Source organism: Dryobates pubescens, chromosome 11 (genome assembly GCF_014839835.1).
Source record: "Dryobates pubescens isolate bDryPub1 chromosome 11, bDryPub1.pri, whole genome shotgun sequence".
In the NCBI taxonomy this organism is placed as follows: Eukaryota; Metazoa; Chordata; class Aves; order Piciformes; family Picidae; genus Dryobates; species Dryobates pubescens.
The window spans coordinates 21,867,977-21,888,027 of NC_071622.1; the positions used below are offsets into that span (position 1 = coordinate 21,867,977).

The 20,051-nt window shown below is 38.4% G+C and overlaps 1 protein-coding gene across 1 annotated transcript in view; it reads right to left on the minus strand.

Annotated features, from left to right (window-relative positions):
* Positions 1-867: 867 nt before the first annotated feature.
* The window catches only part of MIGA1 (mitoguardin 1), a 36,414-nt gene continuing 17,230 nt past the window's right edge, over positions 868-20,051 (minus strand). The window contains exons 8-16 of the mRNA XM_009905353.2: positions 14,433-14,533; positions 7,788-7,906; positions 7,528-7,600; positions 7,128-7,214; positions 6,906-7,004; positions 6,445-6,579; positions 4,967-5,020; positions 3,082-3,198; positions 868-2,718 (exon numbers count right to left, since the gene is read on the minus strand). Of these exons, the coding sequence (XP_009903655.1) occupies positions 2,500-2,718; positions 3,082-3,198; positions 4,967-5,020; positions 6,445-6,579; positions 6,906-7,004; positions 7,128-7,214; positions 7,528-7,600; positions 7,788-7,906; positions 14,433-14,533 (1,004 nt within the window). The 3' untranslated portion in view covers positions 868-2,499. The remainder of the gene's footprint in view (positions 2,719-3,081; positions 3,199-4,966; positions 5,021-6,444; positions 6,580-6,905; positions 7,005-7,127; positions 7,215-7,527; positions 7,601-7,787; positions 7,907-14,432; positions 14,534-20,051) is intronic.

Here is a 20,051-nt window from a genome sequence, read left to right on the forward strand (position 1 = left end):
CTTATCAACAGCTGTTCTTTATACACCTTCCAGCCAAGGTGTGGTAAACCCTAGGTTGTAATACAACTGATGCGAGTTCTGTGTTAAAAGGAGAAAGCTATCCCCCAAATATTTATAGCTTTGTTCCTCTCTTCTTTTCTTAATTGTTCCTGAATCAGTTATTTGCTGGTGGTAACTTACAGCAACCAGACAATGTAATTCTTATTTTGGATGGGAAATACAATCAGTCCAATTTCCACCAGATTCTATGAGCTTTTGAGAGCTCTGGGGGCATGGAAGTGCTCCTGTTTGGAAGAAGAGATACATTTGTTTACCATAGATAGTATCAGGTTCTTACCCATTTCCTAAATATTTTGGTGTTTCATTAGACTTTTGTTTTCTTCTGTTTTTGTATTCTTCTGTTAAAAAAAAAATGAAATCCTTTCAGTTTCAGTAAAACATAGGTTTTTAAATAATCTGAAAATTTTAATTTTAATTTTTAATTTTAAATAATCTGAAAATAATCTCATGTGCAATGCTGCTGCACTTCCAAGACCTTTTTATACATAATAGGAAAATTGTTCACTTAAATATGCATTTGCCGCTGTGAAAAAGCTACTTCCTGTTTTTCTGTGATGAATGTTAAGGTGTAATTTTCTTCATACCATTTTATTAGATGACACAAACCACAGCAGACAGTTTCCTTTCACACACTGCAACCTCCAGGTCATACATTCGCTATAGAATACATCTTTCATTCTCTTCCTTCTATTTTCAGCTATTCCTGTTGATTCTGAACCCAACCAGACACCTCACTGTTCCATGTAATTCCATTTGTAGACTTGCAAAAAGCTGCCAAAATACAGATATGTTTGAGCAGATAAGTTAAATGAGATGGGTGAGAAAAACTTCACATACCAGTATTGCAAAGCCGTATTTCACACAGCAAAAAGTAAAGCATGGAGCACAGTGCCAAGTCCAGTAACTTGAGTGGTGGAAATAGGCTGACAGCAGGATTTGCAATTTCTGTTTTATTACACGTCAAAGTACACTTTTTTTCTTTAATAAACTACAATCAGTTGGCATTTCACACAAGCCATATGACACATTTTCATAATTACTGTATTTATCAAATGAATACAATAAAGGAGCAAAATGTTGGCTTCAGAAAAAAAAAATCCATGGAATTACACAGGCCCTCTCTTTCAAATGCCAACTTTTTGGGTTCTGTTTGCCACAGAAGTTGAAATGTTTGTAACCAGTTTGTTTCAATATGCTGGATTTTAACAACATGCTTCTCAAATATCTGAGTATTTAGAATTGCTCTGTAATTACTGTGTGTTACTCGACACAGGACAGATTCTTGTGGGCTGGCTTAGTGGGGCAAAACACGTGTCAGTGTAGTTTAAGAGCCTAAGCTAATATGAAACATTGGTTCAGCTTACAGCATTCAGAGATTTTTAGATCAACATTATGTATTACCTCTAGCACTGGAAAAAAAAGATACTTCAAGTTCCCTCATGCCTTCTTACTGTGCTGTGCTCCTATCTAAAGTTCCATAGGGTTCCATATCCTGAGCCACAGTTTTGCAGTGCATATAGATGGCCACAAGCGCTTACTCTCGACTACACATCTGACTTCCTACAAGGAAGGAAGACTGAAATGTTTTTAATTATAAAACACTGCCTTTGATTGTGGTGCTTCATGATTAACAAATCTCATGCCACATTCCTCATCCTTATTTAAAAATATACTTTGAAATGCTACATATGAACTGAGAATGGTATCATTTACCACCATCGTATAAAGCAGTAACAGTTTTAGAAAAAGGAAAAGTTTAAAAATTGGTGAAGCTAGCATAGCTTTTTAAAATAAAAGTGCTCTCCAACACCTTCATGATGTTTAGATATTTTAAAACAAAATAAAAATGCTTTCTCTAAGTCATTCCTGCATCACTCTGTTACACTGTAGTGCAAAATGACTGCTTACGCCCACACAAATGTAATTTCAGGGCAGTGGCAACATGTTTTGTTTTGTGAGTGTGATTACTCCATTGCACATGTCACATGAATCAGAGGCTGCATATACCTCAAGTCCAAACACCTTCTAGATCTAGAACACAGAATGATTTGGAGACTCTGCAATTAATGTTTTTGCACTATAAGCCTTTAAAGAAAACAACTCCATCAGCTTCACTTTACAAATTATCTGTGCAAAAGTACAGTGTTTCATAAATAAACTTTACCCAAATATTACAGAAAAAAAGCTTTGGGATACATCAGGTATAAATACAGTGACAGCTGAGCTGCAACCTTCATTTAGGTATATACAATAATATGCTCACCTGTTATGTTTCTTAGATGTACATTTAACCTCCCTGAGTCCTTTTCCATACTTAGCCACATGATAAAATTCCAGATGCTTGCTCAGTAACAGCAATGAGAGCTTTGGTGTTAGAGAGCAAGGTGGGAAGGAGCACATCAGGGCACGCTCCCATTTCAGCTGGCATGGATTTTAAGCTTACTGTACTTTTGCCTCCAAGAGACCACTGGTCATGACATGCCCATGACCGCTCACGCAAGCACCAACATGTCTTAGTGAATCTGCTCCAAGATAGGCCATTAGAAGTTCAGTGTGTCGGATTAATAATTGCAGAAGATCTTCAGCCAAACTCTCCATAGTTGAGTATCTCACCTTTTCAAAGTCAAAAATGTCTTTGAGGAAGAAAAGCACTTGATCCTAGTGGGGGGAAAAAAAAAGAGGAAAAAACTTGTATTGCCTTAAAAGAAGAAGACAGTATGGAATGCAAGCTATTTCTTTTACATGTTTCCTGGAATCATCCATGTATACATTCTTTGGACCTAAGTTAGAAGTGCACTGAAAGAGACCTTACAAAACAGGGCTTATTTTGCTTTAAAAAATTGCAATACAAAATTACTTCTTTTGATTATTTCTTACTGTTAGTCTTAAACTAAGGAAAATGCAAACGTATGCTTACAAATAAGATCCTAATTTCTCTTAATTTGGAAGTTTTCTTAATTTTTAAATTATTTTTTCTTTTTTAATTCAGATAAACAGTAATTAAAAAGAAAAGTTGCAAACCTTGAAGAAGCAGCATAGGTCATAAAGGGAATTTCTAGGCCCCAAAAAGCCCCACGCCAAAACAGGGCTGATATGTTCACATATAGCATAGAAATGTGCAAAAAATCCATCAGGCACCTGGTGATGCAAAAATTGTAGACAAAAGTTACACCAAAAATTTATACTACATTTCATTTGTATAAAATGAAGTCTTCAGAAAAGCCTAAAGCACCCTCTACTGCAGGGCTGTGTTAACTTTGACCTCCTTTAAGTTATAGGGCAACTGTACCAAACTAGTGGCTAGATGTTTTTTTTTACTTCAGTGATACTTTTAAGACGTATAGGCATCATCTTTGTAGGTCTTTCTCAACCAAAATGATTCAGTTCTACAAAGATCATGAACAATCTACTCTGATTCCCACTTGATAGACCAGATAGTTTTATTCAGTTGTTCTTGATGTTTAGCTGAAACTGGCAAAGAAAGTAAGCAACCTGAATGGAAAAAAAAGTACACCTTACAAGAAATCATCTTTAAGGCTAAAGAAAACCACCTGTGAATGTCCATCCTGTTGTTTTTACAACTTAAGGGCACTCAGAGAATACAGCACAATATAAATTTACTGTATCTGAATGCACAGTTTATTCTGTATACTCATAAACATATATTTATAATATTATAACCTCAGTTGATTTATAGAATAATAAAAATACAAATTAATTATAAATAAAAATACAAAATACAACATAAAGTATAAAGTACAGTTACGTTCATCGAACTCCTTGTGGTACTCTTGCTTTCAAAGGCTTCCATAATGGTTAAATTTATCCACTTTTGAGTGACTCCAGCAGCACTGATGAAACTAGTTCTAAGGAGTAAAATTTACCCCCACACTTACAAACTCAGAGGAAGACTTCAGAGGAGAACTATAGAGGAAAGTAGTTGTGCACTGAAATAGGGATTAAAATAATAGGGTTGCTATAATATGTGGGATAAATATAATAAAGGGAGATAATCCATTTATATAAATCAGTGTAGAAAAATATGCATTTATATAAAATTCCCAATCACACTGACACAGGGATGTAACATCTCAGATCTTAAGATATAATGGTAACTGAGGGCCTTTGATAAAACACAACTGCCATTGGAAGCAAATTTTTTTTATGATGAAAGAAATCTTTAGCACTTGAAAGACTTATTAATAGCTCCTCTGAGAATCAGAGAAAGGTGTCAGTGCCAATCACTTCAGCAGAGATTCTTCACCTGTGGTATGCAAAACCAATTCAAATAGCCATGGCTGTCCTGCAGCAAGCAAGCCTCAACTCTGTTTTTGGACTGGCTATTACAGAGATGGAGCATTTGCCTCCTAGGTCTAATAAAATCCTCCAGCGGTGGAAGTAAGGAGCTGTTGGCACAGAGGAGTTCTGCTTTGAGATCTGCCAAGTTCCTTCACTGAGAGGTAAAGATGCAGAAAAAGGATTCAGGAGGCTCCAAGAGAGTTCCTGCTTCAGAGAGGGAAAGGGGTAAGATTGAATTTTATCTCTGTGGAGATGATGCAAGGAGATGGGTTTGAGAATCCTAGTGCAAGCAGGTAAGATAAAAGATGAACAACTTTGGTCTGCAAAAATCTGAGGTCCATGCGTGGGGCCATAAGTCAAGAGATTACTGTCACCACTGTCAACTAGAGAAACTAGGTTAAAAATCTTTCAGCTAAACCCTTTTGCTGAAAAACTGCTAATAGGGCTCCATGAGCTAAACTTCTACAGTTGGCAGCCTCCTGTCTAAACTAACACATCTACAGGATTAAGGGTTGATCTTTAATTTATTTTGGCAAGGCTACAGAACAGAACTTCAAATTCTTTGGAGCCAAATTATTTGGTCCACGCAGTTTCCAAAGCAGCTTACCTTCATTTGTTGTCTTTTCTGCTTCAGTACCGACCAACAGCTTGAAGCCACAGCCTAAATTAAAAATAAAAAGAGCCCAAACCTCGGTGTAACTTTACTATAAGAGAAAACATTTCCCATTTTGAAAAAGACTGATCTGTAGATCACATTTCTCTATCTGGCAGGTTTGTATTTTCTTCAATCTGTGATAGCACGGAGTTTAAAAAAATACAAAAGATCAGCTGATACAAATAACTGATTTTATATGTAGTTCACATTTGTTATTCTCAGACCTTCTTTTGCAACATTTTATTTAATTCAAATATAATTTGACGTCCTGGATGATGTTAGAGCTGCAACAGCTAGCAACATGCACTGGGTTTAACTGAGGACGAGTCTCTTGTATACCAAAGTGTGTGCTCAGGCATAAGTAACTATTTTAGATATTAAAGTAGCATGTGAACACATTGAAATGTCCTTTTACATTTCAGGAAAAACATTCTTGCAATAGCTTCAAATTCAGCCACAGAGTTTTGTCCAAATATGGACCTAAGAAATAAAATATAGAGATATCAGTACTAGGCTTTTTCTCCTCATAGCTTGCAACCATCCCCATCTGATTCTCCTTCAGTACTGCAAGATAATTTACTACCCAGAAAACACAATGTTATCACATACCTACAAAAATAAATATATGCATGTTACTTTCTTTTTTCCCCCCCTCTAGACTGAATATTTCAATTGAAAGACAAAAATAGAAGGAAAACTGGCATTTAATAGATACAACTGGATGAAATGACAGTAGCATCTCTACCAGCTGACCATGGCAGTAGCCTGAATGTCTGTAACAGAGGGATGAGATCTATTTGACAAAGAAGCACACCTGAAAAAAACCCATGAAATGTTACCACCGTGAATTCCTGTGTTGTATTAATTTACTTGTGTTTGCTTGCAGCTTTGTGCTGTATTCTTAAACCTCTGGTATACAACCCAAAACCTTTATCTAAGATGTGCGTAACAGAAACCTCCCTTCTAAAATTCTGCTTCTCCAACAAAGCTCATTTTCGCATGACAAGTTAGAAGTATTTTCTCCAATACACTTAATCATTCTCCATATCTTGAGCCCAGAGTTGTAGCTTTGAAATTGCTATTATGAAAACTGTGATTAATATAATCTTTTATTTTATCCGAGGAGTATTTCAGGTACGCATTGATAGCTGAATTAGACTTCGCAGTGACAGCCAGTGTAGTTTCTTTGCTGCAAAATTAATGCTATAAGCAAGACAATATACACAGCCTTTATGCTGCAGTTGCTGGATTTATTGTTGTTTTTCCTTCATGCTTTAAGGAAATAAAGCACAGATAGCCCTAAGAACAGTTTTGGCACATACAGAGATTTTGTATCAGAACGTTTGCACCAATGTTATACTGATCATACCAACTACTGATTATAATGTACTACAGGATGATGATTATGAAAATTGCACATAAATACTTACTGTTTCTTTGAAAGAAGAATTTAGCCAGCGGTTGTTCACTACATTTTGTATAGATATTGGTGGATTTTCTAAATCCTCAAAGGAATCCATTAATATAAAGTCCAGAACAACATCATAAAAATTCAAGTTTTTCACCTGAGTTAAATCAGAACATGATCTAAGTGAGTTAGTTTCTCTTTCAACAGTGGAATTCAGCATGCACTGCATTCTAATTCTGTATCAACATGCAGTGTTGCAATTGTTTTAAATGAAGAGTAAAGATACTTTGTCAGTAAAGGAGTTAAAAAAAAATTACATGCTTTCTAGTAGTAAATTAAGATGGTGAATGCCATTTCTCTAAATCATCAATATAAACCAAAGAGAGCTGCCTTTCTCACAATTCTAAACTGTAAGCATTTATTTTTAGATGCTATGGTTTGCACAAGTAAGGGTAAAAATATTTTTCAGAAATTCAGACTCACTCCTCTAGCAGCAAGTTCCATTTCCGTATTATCCCAGTGATCTGTTTGTTCCAAAAACTGTATCATTTCATCAAAGACATCTTCAAATTTCTTTGGATTCTGTAAAGCATAAGCAATGAGTATCAAGCAAACTTAACAAGTGAGATGGACTATTTGCTCTGGAAAGTGAATTCTATTAGAAATTACAGTAACAATAAAGCATTAGTTAAAAGAAGCTTTTACCTTCCGTGCTCTCACAATTAAAGCAGACAAAATTTTTCTTCCACTTTCAGCAAGAAATATTCTGTTTGCTGTTTCTGAAAGAATTATCTAGAAAAAGTTTCAGAAAATACAGACATATTCATTCACAAGTTATATTAAGTGACCTTAAACACTTCAATCTATTTTATTATCATTATAACCACTACTATAGTAGGCAAGTTCCTAATAAGCCTTTGGTGCAAAGGTTCCAAAGCTAACCACAAAACTGGGACTCCTCTGCAAGTATGTCCCATTTCAGAGTTATAGAAATGTAGAAGTAACATGAAAATATTTAATTGCAGATGTTATAAAAATGTTTGCACAGGTAGTGCACTGGTTCAAAGCTTAACAAGACAGTTAAATCACTTTTCTTACTATTTACCTGAAAAGCTTGTCGAATACAATGAAGCTTAGCAAGGAAGTCACTGTCTCCTAGACATTCAAACATTTCAGTCCTATATAAAATAGAAAAGTTTTCAAAGACAATTAAAAAATGAAGCCTAAGAAAATTCAACCAAGTCTAATTCCTAGAAAAAATACCTAGTACAAGTTAACTTCTAACACCTGAATGAGTCCAACATAGCCTATTTAACTTTAATTCTTGCTTGCCTTGAAAAGAATTAAGTAGATGTAAGTGAATACCTTAACACTCGTGAATAAATTTTGCCCTCTTCTGCCAAGTGCATAGCTTCTTCATACAATGGGCAATGGCAAAGGGAATCTAGACCATAGGTGTTACGAATCTCTCTGTGCTCTGTAAGCTGGAAAAAAGCATAAAAAGTGCTGCTCATTAAAGAGCTCACTAATAATTTTTAAGGTAAAACAAATCAAGGATCCACTGAAAGAGGTATTCTTTTCTGCATCTGCTTCAAAGGGGCAACACACAACTAGTAAACAGAACAGACACACCACAGTATTAACCACACTGCTCCTTTGCAACTTTTAAAATCTGAAAGCTTGAAGTTTCAAAAGTGTACTTAATAAAACAGAGGGAGCTTATTTTGGCTTTAATTTGCCTACTCAAGTTTTCAATTTGCCTAGTTAAATCTAATGGGCCTCAAAGCTGTTAAAAAATAAAGAAAGAAATTGCCAGGACACGAAAGACAGAAATGATTGCTGGAAATACTATCATCCACCCACCCTCTTTTTGCTTCACTAGTTACCAAAGCACATTGCATGAGCACCCAGCATTTAACTACAGGCTCCCAAAAATATTTTCATTATCAGCTTTAATTCTGTGCTTGTCATATAAATTAACATGAACTCAGACATTTTTAGAGAAGGAAAAACAAAGCCGAAAACAGATGAAGAAACCAAAGCACATAACTAATACAGAGAACTCCTGTTTATAGGATATCATATCTAATTCACAAAACAATTTCCAGTACAAACATTGCATCATATTCTTAATGATCAAAAAAAACCCAGCAGAACCCAGAGGCTTACACATACTTTGGTTTAGTTAATGACCAGAAAATTAATTCTAACCTTTTCTTAAGCAGTTGTGGTTTTTTTTCCCCCTATATCCTACAGGGGTAAACGCATTTTCTAGGCTATAAAACAGAACCTACAGTAACTGAACAACATAGCTACCCTGTATCTCAGAAAGTGGATGGGTTTTGTTCAGACACTAACAATTTCTTTTCTGGACTGTTCAGCTTTGTGGCTGCATCTGCTAGCAAAGAAATGCTGAAATCATTGTTGTAAAGTATCAAACTTCTGGAATTTGGAATAGTTTTTAAGCCTGGGATTCCCTGACTGCTTTGGCCTAATGAACAGACTCAGTACTCTGATTTGCCACCCACAAGTTGTTTCTTAATAAGTAGAAAAAATTCTCAGCTGTGCATCAAGATCTTGCTGTCTACCAAAATAACCACCTGCATGAATGTAAGAAAATAAACAATGCCAGACCTTTTAGGAATTCTTGCTTGCCTTCCCTAATAAAAAAGTCAATTACTGGCACAGTCAGCATTTCTTATATTCAGAGAAATGATATATCCTATATTTTAAAAGCTGCTGATTATCTCCTTCTTCTGCATAGCTTCATCTCTTTTTTTAAACACAAGTAGCTGAAGGATGAGTGTGATACCTGTTTTAGGAGTTAGAAGATATATGTGATGGTGATTGCTAACTAAAACATCTGAAATGGTAGTTTTAATAAGCTAAAATGATAAAAGTAGTGCATTCTTCCTACTATCTACAAGAAAACAGGAAAGAAGTTCATGAATTTTCAGAACCTCCTCCTATTACTTGTATATATTACAAGCCATCTGATACATTTTCTTTGAGGAAAACTCACATGCAGGACATGATTGGATCTGAATTACTGCTGCAATTGTACTAATTTTAAGTGTAAAGAAGACTGTGTAGTCACTATGTTGTGTGGTAGCCCTACTCCTTGCCAGGCAGAAAAACCCTAGACTATGTGCTGAGTCTGGTACAGAGGCTTTTACCTATATAAAACAATGGAGTTATTATAGTACAAAAATTAGTTCAGTGCTAATATAAGGGATTTATTACAAATGTTCTGTATATCTCCTAAGAATGAAAAACTGTATAGTGTACAGTACATGTAGAGAGAGCAGCCAGTATATAGTAACACATTGGCTATTACTTGCCAACATTATTCCCACTGGTATTCCCTGTTTCAGGAAAGAGATAAAATATCTGTCTGGAAATTAGGAAAAGGGTAACCCTACCTCTCAGTTACAGGACTCTTTCAATACTTTCTGAACCTAAAATTCAGTTTCAGTCACTTTGAAGTCTTTTGTGCCATACACAAATAATTACAGGCATGTGGATAGTGGTGTTCTTTCCCTGTTATCAAAACTTGCTCCTTTCTGCACTGTTTTTTTTAAAATAGATTTAAATTGAGAAAAAGACAACTTTAGTAAAGAGACCACTGATTTAAAAAAAGAGCAGCTGAAGTTTTATTCACGAGTCTAAAAAAAAAAAAAATCTCCTAATCTTTGGACAGAGTTAACATTGTAGTAAAGAGAGCAAAGTTTAATTGATAATAGAAGTACAGATTCAGTTCTAGCCAAAATATAAAAATAAGGCATGATAAATGCATGTGCACTGGCAACAGAGAAGCAGCAACTAAGCCCACCATCAGGGAGGGCAGGAACAAGCTTCTATTTGTAAGATGGAAAAGAATCAGGAAAGAGAGGGTGGAGACCTTATCTGGCACACTCGCTGATGCCAAAGGTGGTAGCTGTTTTAGTCACACAGTAGGTGAGATAGCAAGAATATGAAAAGCATCCTAACTCATAAACACAAGTTGATGGCAGACAGTCTCAAATGGAATCATAGAATCAATAAGGTTGGAAAAGACTTCAGAGATCATTGACTCCAACTTGTCACCCAACACCTCATGACTAACTAAGCCATGGCTTCAAGTGCCACATCCAATCCCCTCTTGAACACCTCCAGGGACAGTTATTCCACCACCTCCCTGGGCAGCACATTCCAATGGCCAACAACTCTTTCTGTGAAGAACTTTCTCCTCACCTCAAGCCTAAACCTCCCCTGGCACAGCTTGAAACTGTGTCCTCTTGTTCTGGTCCTGGTTTCCTGGCAGAAGAGAACAACCCCCGCCTGGGTTGTTCTCCCCCTCCCTTCAGGCAGTTGTAGACAGCAATAAGGTCTCCCCTGAGACTCCTCTTCTTCTCCAGGCTAAGAAACCCCAGCTCCCTCAGCCTCTCCTCATAGGGCTTGGGCTCCAAACCCCTCACCAGCTTTGTTGCCTTTCTCTGGTCTCGTTCCAGCAACTCAACATCTTTCCTGAACTGAGGGGCCCAGAACTGGGCACAGCACTCAAGGTGTGGCCTAACCAGTGCTGAGTACAGGCGCACAATGACTTCCCTGCTCCTGCTGACCACACTATTTCTAATGCAGGCCAGGATGCCATTGGCCTTCTTGGCCACCTGAGCACACTGCTGGCTCATGTTCAGCATACTGTCAACCAGTATCCCCAGGTCCCTTTCTGCCTGGCTGCTCTCCAGCCACTCCAACCCCAGCCTGTAGCACTGCCTGGGGTTGTTGTGACCAAAGTGCAGCACTTGGACTTGTTGAATGCCATCATGTTGGACTCTGCCCATCTGTCCAACCTGTCAAGGTCCCTCTGGAGAGCCCTTCTAACAGATCAACACCTGCTCCCAACGTGGTGTCATCTGCAAATTTGCTGATGACTGACTCAATCCCCTCATCCAGATCATCAATGAAGATATTGAACAGAAGAAGACAGCATTATTTATCACAGCATATAGTATGAAAAACTTAACTGTGTTTACCACCCCTTCTGCAGTGATCCTGATAGTCTATGTGTGTTTAGGAATAAAAGTGTGCCTAGGCTTGGGGGTGGCAACTGTCTAAATAATTTTTAAAACCATTTAGGCACCTGTGTATTGTAGGTATCCAGACTGCCACAATTCTGTACAAGAAGTCATCACATGCATGATTCTTGGCATCCTCTTAATTATCAGCCATAGTCAGCATGAAGTTTTGGCATACCCTACTGCTACCCTGTACAGCTCATCAAAAGGGCATGTGATTTAAAATCTGCCAGCTGTCCCAGTTTTGTACAATTCTGGTTTTTGAAAGCCATCTTACTATGTTTTGTTCTAATATAACACAGCAAAACACCTTTGTTGCCTCCTAAGCAGCACTCATCAATTTCCACCAAAACTTGTGTGTATTGTCTTGTTTCAGTATTCCCTGCATCTTTTCCGTTTTCTTTCCTGAGGGCAGTGACTGTGTGTAAGCACTGAAACATGAAAGTTGCTTCCAGTCTTTAAAAATCAGAGCCACACCAAGTACTTAGTCCTGGTACTTGGGACAGAACGCAGTGTAGAAGACAGACTAATAATTGTCAATATAGAGCCTGTAGTATGATGGGATCAGAAAAAAATTGTTATTACTTTGTAATTTCCTAAAAGGCAAAACTACTAGTGATTCCAGTAGGGGAGAAAAAAAACTAACACACACAGATGAATTTCAGATTTAGAAATGTTTAGCAATTTAAGGTTTTAACAGCACTAAAATTGTAACTGCATTTGGGATGCATAGGATGAAAGAACAGCTGTCTATTTTGATCTGTTAGAGGGTAGGAGAGCTCTGCAGAGGGATCTTGACAGGCTGGACAGATGGGCAGAGTCCAGCGGCATGAGATTTAACACATCTAAGTGCTGGGTTCTGCACATTAGCCACAACAACCCCATGCAGAGCTACAGGCTGGGGTCAGAGTGGCTGGAGAGCAGCCAGGCAGAAAGGGACCAGGGGGTGCTGGTTGATAGTAGGTGAACATGAGCCAGCAGTGTGCCCAGGTGGACAAGAAGGCCAATGGCATCCTGGCCTGTATCAGGAATAGCATGGCCAGCAGGAGCAGGGAAGTCATTCTGCCCCTGTATTCAGCACTGGGTAGGCCACACCTTGAGTACTGTGCCCAGTTCTGGGCCCCTCAGTTCAGGAAAGATGTTGACTTGCTGCTCTCTCCTAATAGCTGAAACACACTGGGAAGTATCTATTTCTCCTCACTGTCATAGTTATTTGTACTACTAATTTAAAGCTTATTTCCCCCAGAGGATGGGCCAAACTTTACATCACAGTAACACTACTACATTCGTAAGAGTCTAGTTCACAGCTTTATTCTACCAGTACCTCACAATGATGCCCCAGTAGCTACTACAAGAGCTAACGGGCCCTGTCATTTATGCCAAGTGGCTCACATTTAATCCAGTATTTTGATGGCATTCCGGTTTGAATGCCAAACTTCAGGTTGTTGACGGCTTTGTTAATCTTCAGGCCTCTTTCTATCAGCTAAGAATTTTAGTAGATTCTTCTATAAAATCTGAGAAAGGAGGTAAGAGCACTTGTTCTATTGGCAAAGGCTAGGACAGCTGAAAAGAAGAGACAATCTTCATAACTGTTCTGAAGGAAAGAGTTGACAGAGGTTCACTTTGAGCTATCAAAATGTGGAGAATATTTTCAGCATTTGTAAAGACAATTCTGTTGCCAATTTTGATTCAAATATTTCCTTAGCAAACACTGAGATGATTTAGCTTCAGGACAGGATGGTCTGGTTATTCCACTGTGGTGATACATCCTGGGGTTTGGGTTTTTTTAAGCCAAGAAACACAAATGAGCATAATGGATTGTTCCCATTTTCACATGCTTGCAAAAACACCAGGAAAGTTCATGAATAAAATACAAACAAACAAACAAATCATTAAAACAAATCCCAAAGTGTACAAATTAATAGCTCACAGCTCCTCTCAAGAGCTGATAGGTTTGAAATCAGCTTCAATTTTGGTTTTGTCCAAATTATAGGAGACACTCACCAGCCTCTACAGACACAAGCTTTGTTGGGAATGAGTCCTGGGCATGCCATCACAACTTAATGTGAATTACTAAATCAGGGTAATGGTGTTATAGAAAAACAAACCATACAATAGACAGTCAAAATGCAAATAGTATGTATGTAGCTCTCTCTCTTTTTACAACTGCCTGAGTTTAGTAGCTTAGTCATAGTGCATATAGGATAGACACATCGAACAGAAAATGTATCTGTTGAGACTGTCTTTCCTGTAATTTGGAGAAGGATGCTCTTCCAGATGACTTCAGTTCCTTAGAGACTATAAAAGGAGAAATTCCACATTCAAATGAGTGTGTTGCTGTATATAAAATTCTTTCAAATACTTCAAGGGAGCTGTAGCAAATTTCAGCTAATAGACCATGTCCTGATATCCAAAGATTATGTCTTTATGCATCCTTTGTGGTCTTATCCAAAATTAGGGAAAGTTTTATGGTGTATATTATATTGTGCAAGGAATGTACTAAAATATGGAGCTGTCCATTTTAAATAATTTTCCCTAAAAAACCCAAACAAAAGCTCCAAAAAAGACAAGGCTGCCTTCTTGTTTTTATATTATGGTATAGGAACAGGGGGAAAAAAGAGACCAGAAAAATGCAATTCGTGGTAAAAGGAGCTACTGGAGCCTCCACTGATTGTGCTTCTTCACTCATGACAATCTGATATATTTTTCAAAACCAACTTCTTTTTATAAGGAGAAACATCAGGAAACATTCTGCTTAAATGCTTAAAAAAAATAAAAATTGATCCCGACTTCATTACTTGAACTGACAGGAAGACAGTTACAACTAAGCAAAGAAAGCTTTTATCCCCATAAAAGAAATACATTTTGCTTACAATAATTAGCAAAAATCTAAGATTCTTCTGCTCAAATGGATCAGAATAATCTGTAAAGACGTGATCTTTAGGAGTCTTACCTCAGCTGTGGAAACAAAGGAGTCAGTCGATGCAATGCTTAACGTATCTCGAAGACAGAAATCATCTGCATTATCCTTTACAGTAATGTCTGTATTTTTATCTTTACAGTTAAACAAAAACCAACAAAACAAAACAACAGACAAGAAAATTGATTATTAGACAATCAGAAAATTGCACTTTAAGTCTTTAAACACTTAAGTGTTTCACATATACTTGGAGGTTTTCATTTGGAAGGTACAACATTGTACTACTACAAGAGTAAATTCTCCTATGACCTGATCACATATATGAAGGTGACTGCATTTTGCTGTCTTTAAAGTGGACTTGCAATGAGCAGAGAAAGAAAAACTGTTTTCCCAGGGTTTTTCCCTTTTCTTTGATAGACTTCTGAAGATCTCTCTCTCAAGCTATTACTTCGCTATACTGATCTAAACCCTCTGTTAAGTTTTTAACTTGGCTGCATTATGTAACAAAAGCTCAACGTTTTAGTGACCAAGAAACACTGTTCTAAATAAAAGTCAATTCATAAAAAATAAGGTTTCAGCTTCACTTGAATTAATTTCACTTTCTACTCCTCGTGCCTTTTTTCACTTGCTGGTTCTGGAGGAGAGCAAAGTGAAGTTCTTAATCTTCATTGCATCCTTCTTCCTTGATAAGCGTTTTTATTGAAATAACACATCTAGAAACACTTCTTAGAGAATTACAGTTCTTAAAACCTTTAAAATGACAGAGGCTTTATGCTTAAAATCATCTGCAATACAGTTTTCCTTTATTTCATCCTTGGATTCCAACTCCTGCACATATTACTAGCATACATGGTTTAGTTTTAACTGTACAGAAACATTTTCACAGAAGGATTAAATTCATAAGCCAGTAAGTCAGGCTTTGGCTTCATGTGCCACTTACTACATTCTCAGTAGAGCACAGGCATTTCTTTTGGGTTACTTTACCTTCAGACATTACACACATGTTGCTAAAAGTCTGTTTTATTTCCAACAGTCAGTGGCAACCAGCTACCCAATGTCATCCAGATCTGTTGCTACGGCCATACTTCATGAAAACCACTATTACATAGCAAAGTGGCCAAATGCCAAGACACTAGAATGGTTTACTCATCAGCTGAAATGCTACAAATCCACATAACATAATTACTATTGTGGTGGTTGTTATGGGTTTATTGGTTGCAGACTTGAAATGACAGCTCAATAAATGCACGTAACAATAAATATCTGTCTAGGACTCTACACACTGTGGCTAAAAATTATTCCATGTTTGGACAAAGATTTTATTAGGTTGAGTTAGGCAGATTGCTACTTTACCAATAAAAACCTTTACCAATCACAACTTTACCAATACTCATATGAAAGTCTCTCTCTTTTTTCTACATAATGCTTAACAGTTTGTTCTTTCTTGTGACCTCTTAAAACCATGAGAAGAACTACAGCAGCATCCAAGTTGGTTGAGAAACAATCACATACTGGAACTGACAGAGCTGGAACAGAAAACTGAACTGTGGTTTGCAAAGCATTTGCTTGCGGCCTGGTAAGAACAGATGGGTAACACGATGTTTCCTTCTTATTTCTAGCTCATAATTTGCATTAATCCCCTTCTAATGTTACATTAAATGCTTTTCTAATGTAACTTTTTCATATAAACAGTTGCAGAAACTGCAATAATACTGTGAAACACTGGGCAGTACAGAGAAGTACAGCCTGGTTGCTAAAGATTTTTCCACTTTCATGAAACGTTCCTTTTGGCTCAGTTGTTTTCCATAATAGATTTCTAATTAAAATGAAAATTTCTACATCTCACCCTTCAAAAAGCCCTACAGCACCTCATTCAAGTGCAATCCAAAGAAATTATTTTCATGATCCTTCAAGTTTGCAGGCAACATGCCACAGTTACTTTATGATAAGTGAACAGCTTTATTCCTAAGTAGCAATGCAAATATCTATAAAGATTTTACTGACAGTTTAATGAAGATGTTACAGTAAAGACCCAACGCTTACATACACAAAGTGCAGCTGTAAAGTATCATGTAACAACTTACCCAGAATCCAAGAATATATCCACCACCCTTCCCATGGAAATCCCAACTATACCATGGCCTGAAGCTTTTGGATATTGTCTCAAAATTACTGTGCTGCTGCTGTTGTATGTGAGTTTATAGTTTAGTTACAACAATGTATCCCCAAACTGACTCAGCTATGTGACCCATTACTTAGAATAATACTACTTAATTAAAATTTATTCTGCATATATATAAGAAAATGATTGGTGTGTAACCTTCTTTTTACAAATACAGAAGGGCTGGCGGGAGATGTGGTGGTCAGAGGCTGTCTGGGGTCCAGTAACCATGAAATAACTGAGTTTTCAATATGCAGTCAAGCTAAGAGGGGCAGCAACCAAACCTCCACTCTGGACTTCTGGAGGGCAGACTTCAGGTTACTTAAGGAACTAACTCAGAAGGTACCTGGGAAACAGCCCTTAAAAACAAAGGGGTCCAGGAGAGCTGGACCTACTTCAAGAAAGAAATCTTGAAGGTGCAGGAACAGGCTGTGCCAATCTGCCGGAAGATGAGCTGCCGAGGCAGACAGCCGGCCTGGATGGGCAGTGTAAGGGGAAAAAAAGAAGGTGTATCATCTTTGGAAGGAAGGAGAGGTAACCCAGGAAATGTTTAAGGATGTTGCTAGGTCATGTAGGAAAGAAATCAGAGAGGCAAAAGCCCATTTAGAGCTTAGACTGGCCACTGCTGTGAGGGACAAGAAAAAATCCTTTTACAAATATATTAGTGGCAAAAGGAGGGGCAAGAACATCATCCTCTCCTTAGTGGACATGGAGGGGAATATTGTAACTAAAGATGAGGAATAGGCAGAGGCACCTAACACCTTCTTTGCCTCAATTTTTAATAGCAGGATAGGCTGTCTTCCAGACAGCTGGCCTCCTGAGCCAGGAGGCAGTAGCCTCCTGAGTCAGGGAGCAGTATAGTTCCCCTGTGATCCAGGAGGAAGCAGCTAGAGACCTGCTCAGCCACTTGGATCCCCACAAGTCCATGGGACCAGATGGGATCCATCCTAGGGTGCTGAGAGAGCTGGCAGATGTGCTGGCCAAGCCACTCTCCATCATTTTTCAGCAGTCCTGGCTCACTGGAGAGATCCCAGATGACTGGAAGCTGGCCAATGTGATGCCCATCCACAAGAAGGGCCGGTTGGATGAGCCAGGGAATTATAGGCCTGCCAGCCTGACCTCAGTGCCAGGCAAGATTATGGAACAGGTCATCTTGAGCACAATCACACAGCAGTTACAGGATGGCCAAAGGGATCAGGCCCAGCCAACATGGATTTAGGAAGGGCAGGTCCTGCCTGACCAACCTGATCTCCTTCTATGATCAGGTGACTGCCTGGTGGATGTGGGGAAGGCTGTGGATGTAGTCTACCTGGACTTGAGCAAAGCCTTTGACACTGTCCCCCCACAGCAAACTCCTGGCCAAGCTGTCAGCCCATGGCTTGGACAGCCAGCACTCTGTGCCTTCCTGGCCTGTATCAGGAACAATGTGGCCAGCAAGAGCAGGGAAGTCATTCTGCCCCTGTACTCAGCACTGGTTAGGCCACTCCTTGAGTGCTGTGTCCAGTTCTGGGCCCCTCAGTTTAGGAAAGGTGTTGAGTTGCTGGAACATGTCCAGAGAAGGGCAACAAAGCTGGTGAGGGGTTTGGAGCACAAGTCCTGTGAGGAGAGGCTGAGGGAGCTGGGGTTGCTTAAGCCTGGAGAAGAGGAGGCTCAGGGAAGACTTTATTGCTCTCTACAACTACCTGAAGGGAGATTGTAGCCAGGTGGGGGTTGTTCTTTTCTGCCAGGCAACCAGGACCAGAACAAGAGGAAACAGTCTCAAGCTGTGCCAGGGGAGGTTTAGGCTGGATGTTAGGAAGAAATTCTTCACAGAAGGAGTGATTAGCCATTGGAATAGGCTGCCCAGGGAGGTGGTGGAGTCACCATCCCTGGAAGTGTTTAAGAAGAGACTGGATGAGGCACTTGGTGCCATAGTTTAGTTGATTAGATGGTGTTGGGTGATAGGTTGGACTCAATGATCCCAAAGGTCTTTTCCAACCTGGTTAATTCTGTATTCTGTGTAAATAAAGGAACCACATTTTTCATCCTAGAATACTACAAAATCAGGGGTTATTCTGTAAAGTTTTCATCTAGCTGTAGTGCTACAGATTACATGAAGCTATAGAGATAAGATTTTGAATACATCTATATTTGCTGAAAAGGTCATAATCCCAAGCTTTCTAAGATGAACCTAAACCTGTCACCTAGCAGTATGTTTTTAACATGTTAGTTGAATATGGAACATCTCTGGTTTTGCTCAAGCAAAATCCTCACTACTACCAAAAAGGCACCAAAAAAAAAAAAAAAAAGGTTGGTAATGCTGGATGAAGTAATAGCTTTGGCACAGCCTCCCCACAGGAACCAAAATAGCCTTGTCAGCTCTTTCTGACTTTCTAGGCACCACCACCCTAATACTCTAAAATACCCTTAGCCAAGAAGGTGCTTATCAATACTTATGCTGCGCAGAACGCACACTATTATGAAAATGTGAGGGTGAAAATTAAGTTACAGCTGGAGCAAATACCATGCAAGTACCAGGAGAACATTCTTAGACACAAGAACATTGCGGGGGGGAGGGGAAAGGGTGAAAAAAAAGAGACAGGAGCACAATCAGACTCCTGGAATGAACAGCTGCATGAGGAATCCATCCACCAACGGCTGCAACTGCTCATAAATTCATCTCAAGTTATTATGTAGCCTCATAATTTCAGGAAAGGAATACTAGCAAGTATGTGAGCCACAAATATACTTAAATGAGAAGCCAAGGAGTTATTTTGTGTTCATTTATGTTTGTAAAGAAGTGGAGTTTCAGATGTGATACTGACAACAGTAACTGCATTACATCAAGATTCTTAAATGTAGTGCCTTAAAATGCATACATGGTTCTAGAGTTCAGTTAAGGAACTGGAAGAATATGGAGCATTGCTAAAGCTTGTGAAATTAATTCTACCTTTCTAAGATTCTGCAAACAATTATTTGAAACTAAGGAAGCTTTAAAAAAAATCCCAGCAAGAACAAAACTACTTTCACATTTATTCACAGAGCACTAATTCAGAATTTTTATTTATCTTTGCTCTGGTAGGTTTGCATGGCAAGACAGAGCACAAAATTAACTCTCTGAACTCTCAGAGCAAAATCTGACCTTGTTTTATCAATCAGTTGGGAAGTATTCACCTTCACATAATGCTTAAAAGTTCTGGAAACTGTTTATGTATCTTTCCTCCAACCTTGAATGAAACATGGTGTGAGTTTGCATGTGAGCCTGACACTTAAGTGCAGCAGTTAAAAAAAGAAAGCACTTACCCGCTGGCAAAGAACTCTCTAGGAGTTAAGGAATTTAGTTGTGAGTACCACTATTAAGGCCATAGTTTCCTATTCTCCCACTTCAGTGGAACATCGGTGCAGAAATATATCACAAGCAGGAAAGCAAGACCAGAAGAGAAAGACCTGATGGACTCTGAAGAAGAGAAAACCTTGCAAAAGAGCCCATTTATGAAGTCAGGGTACCCGAA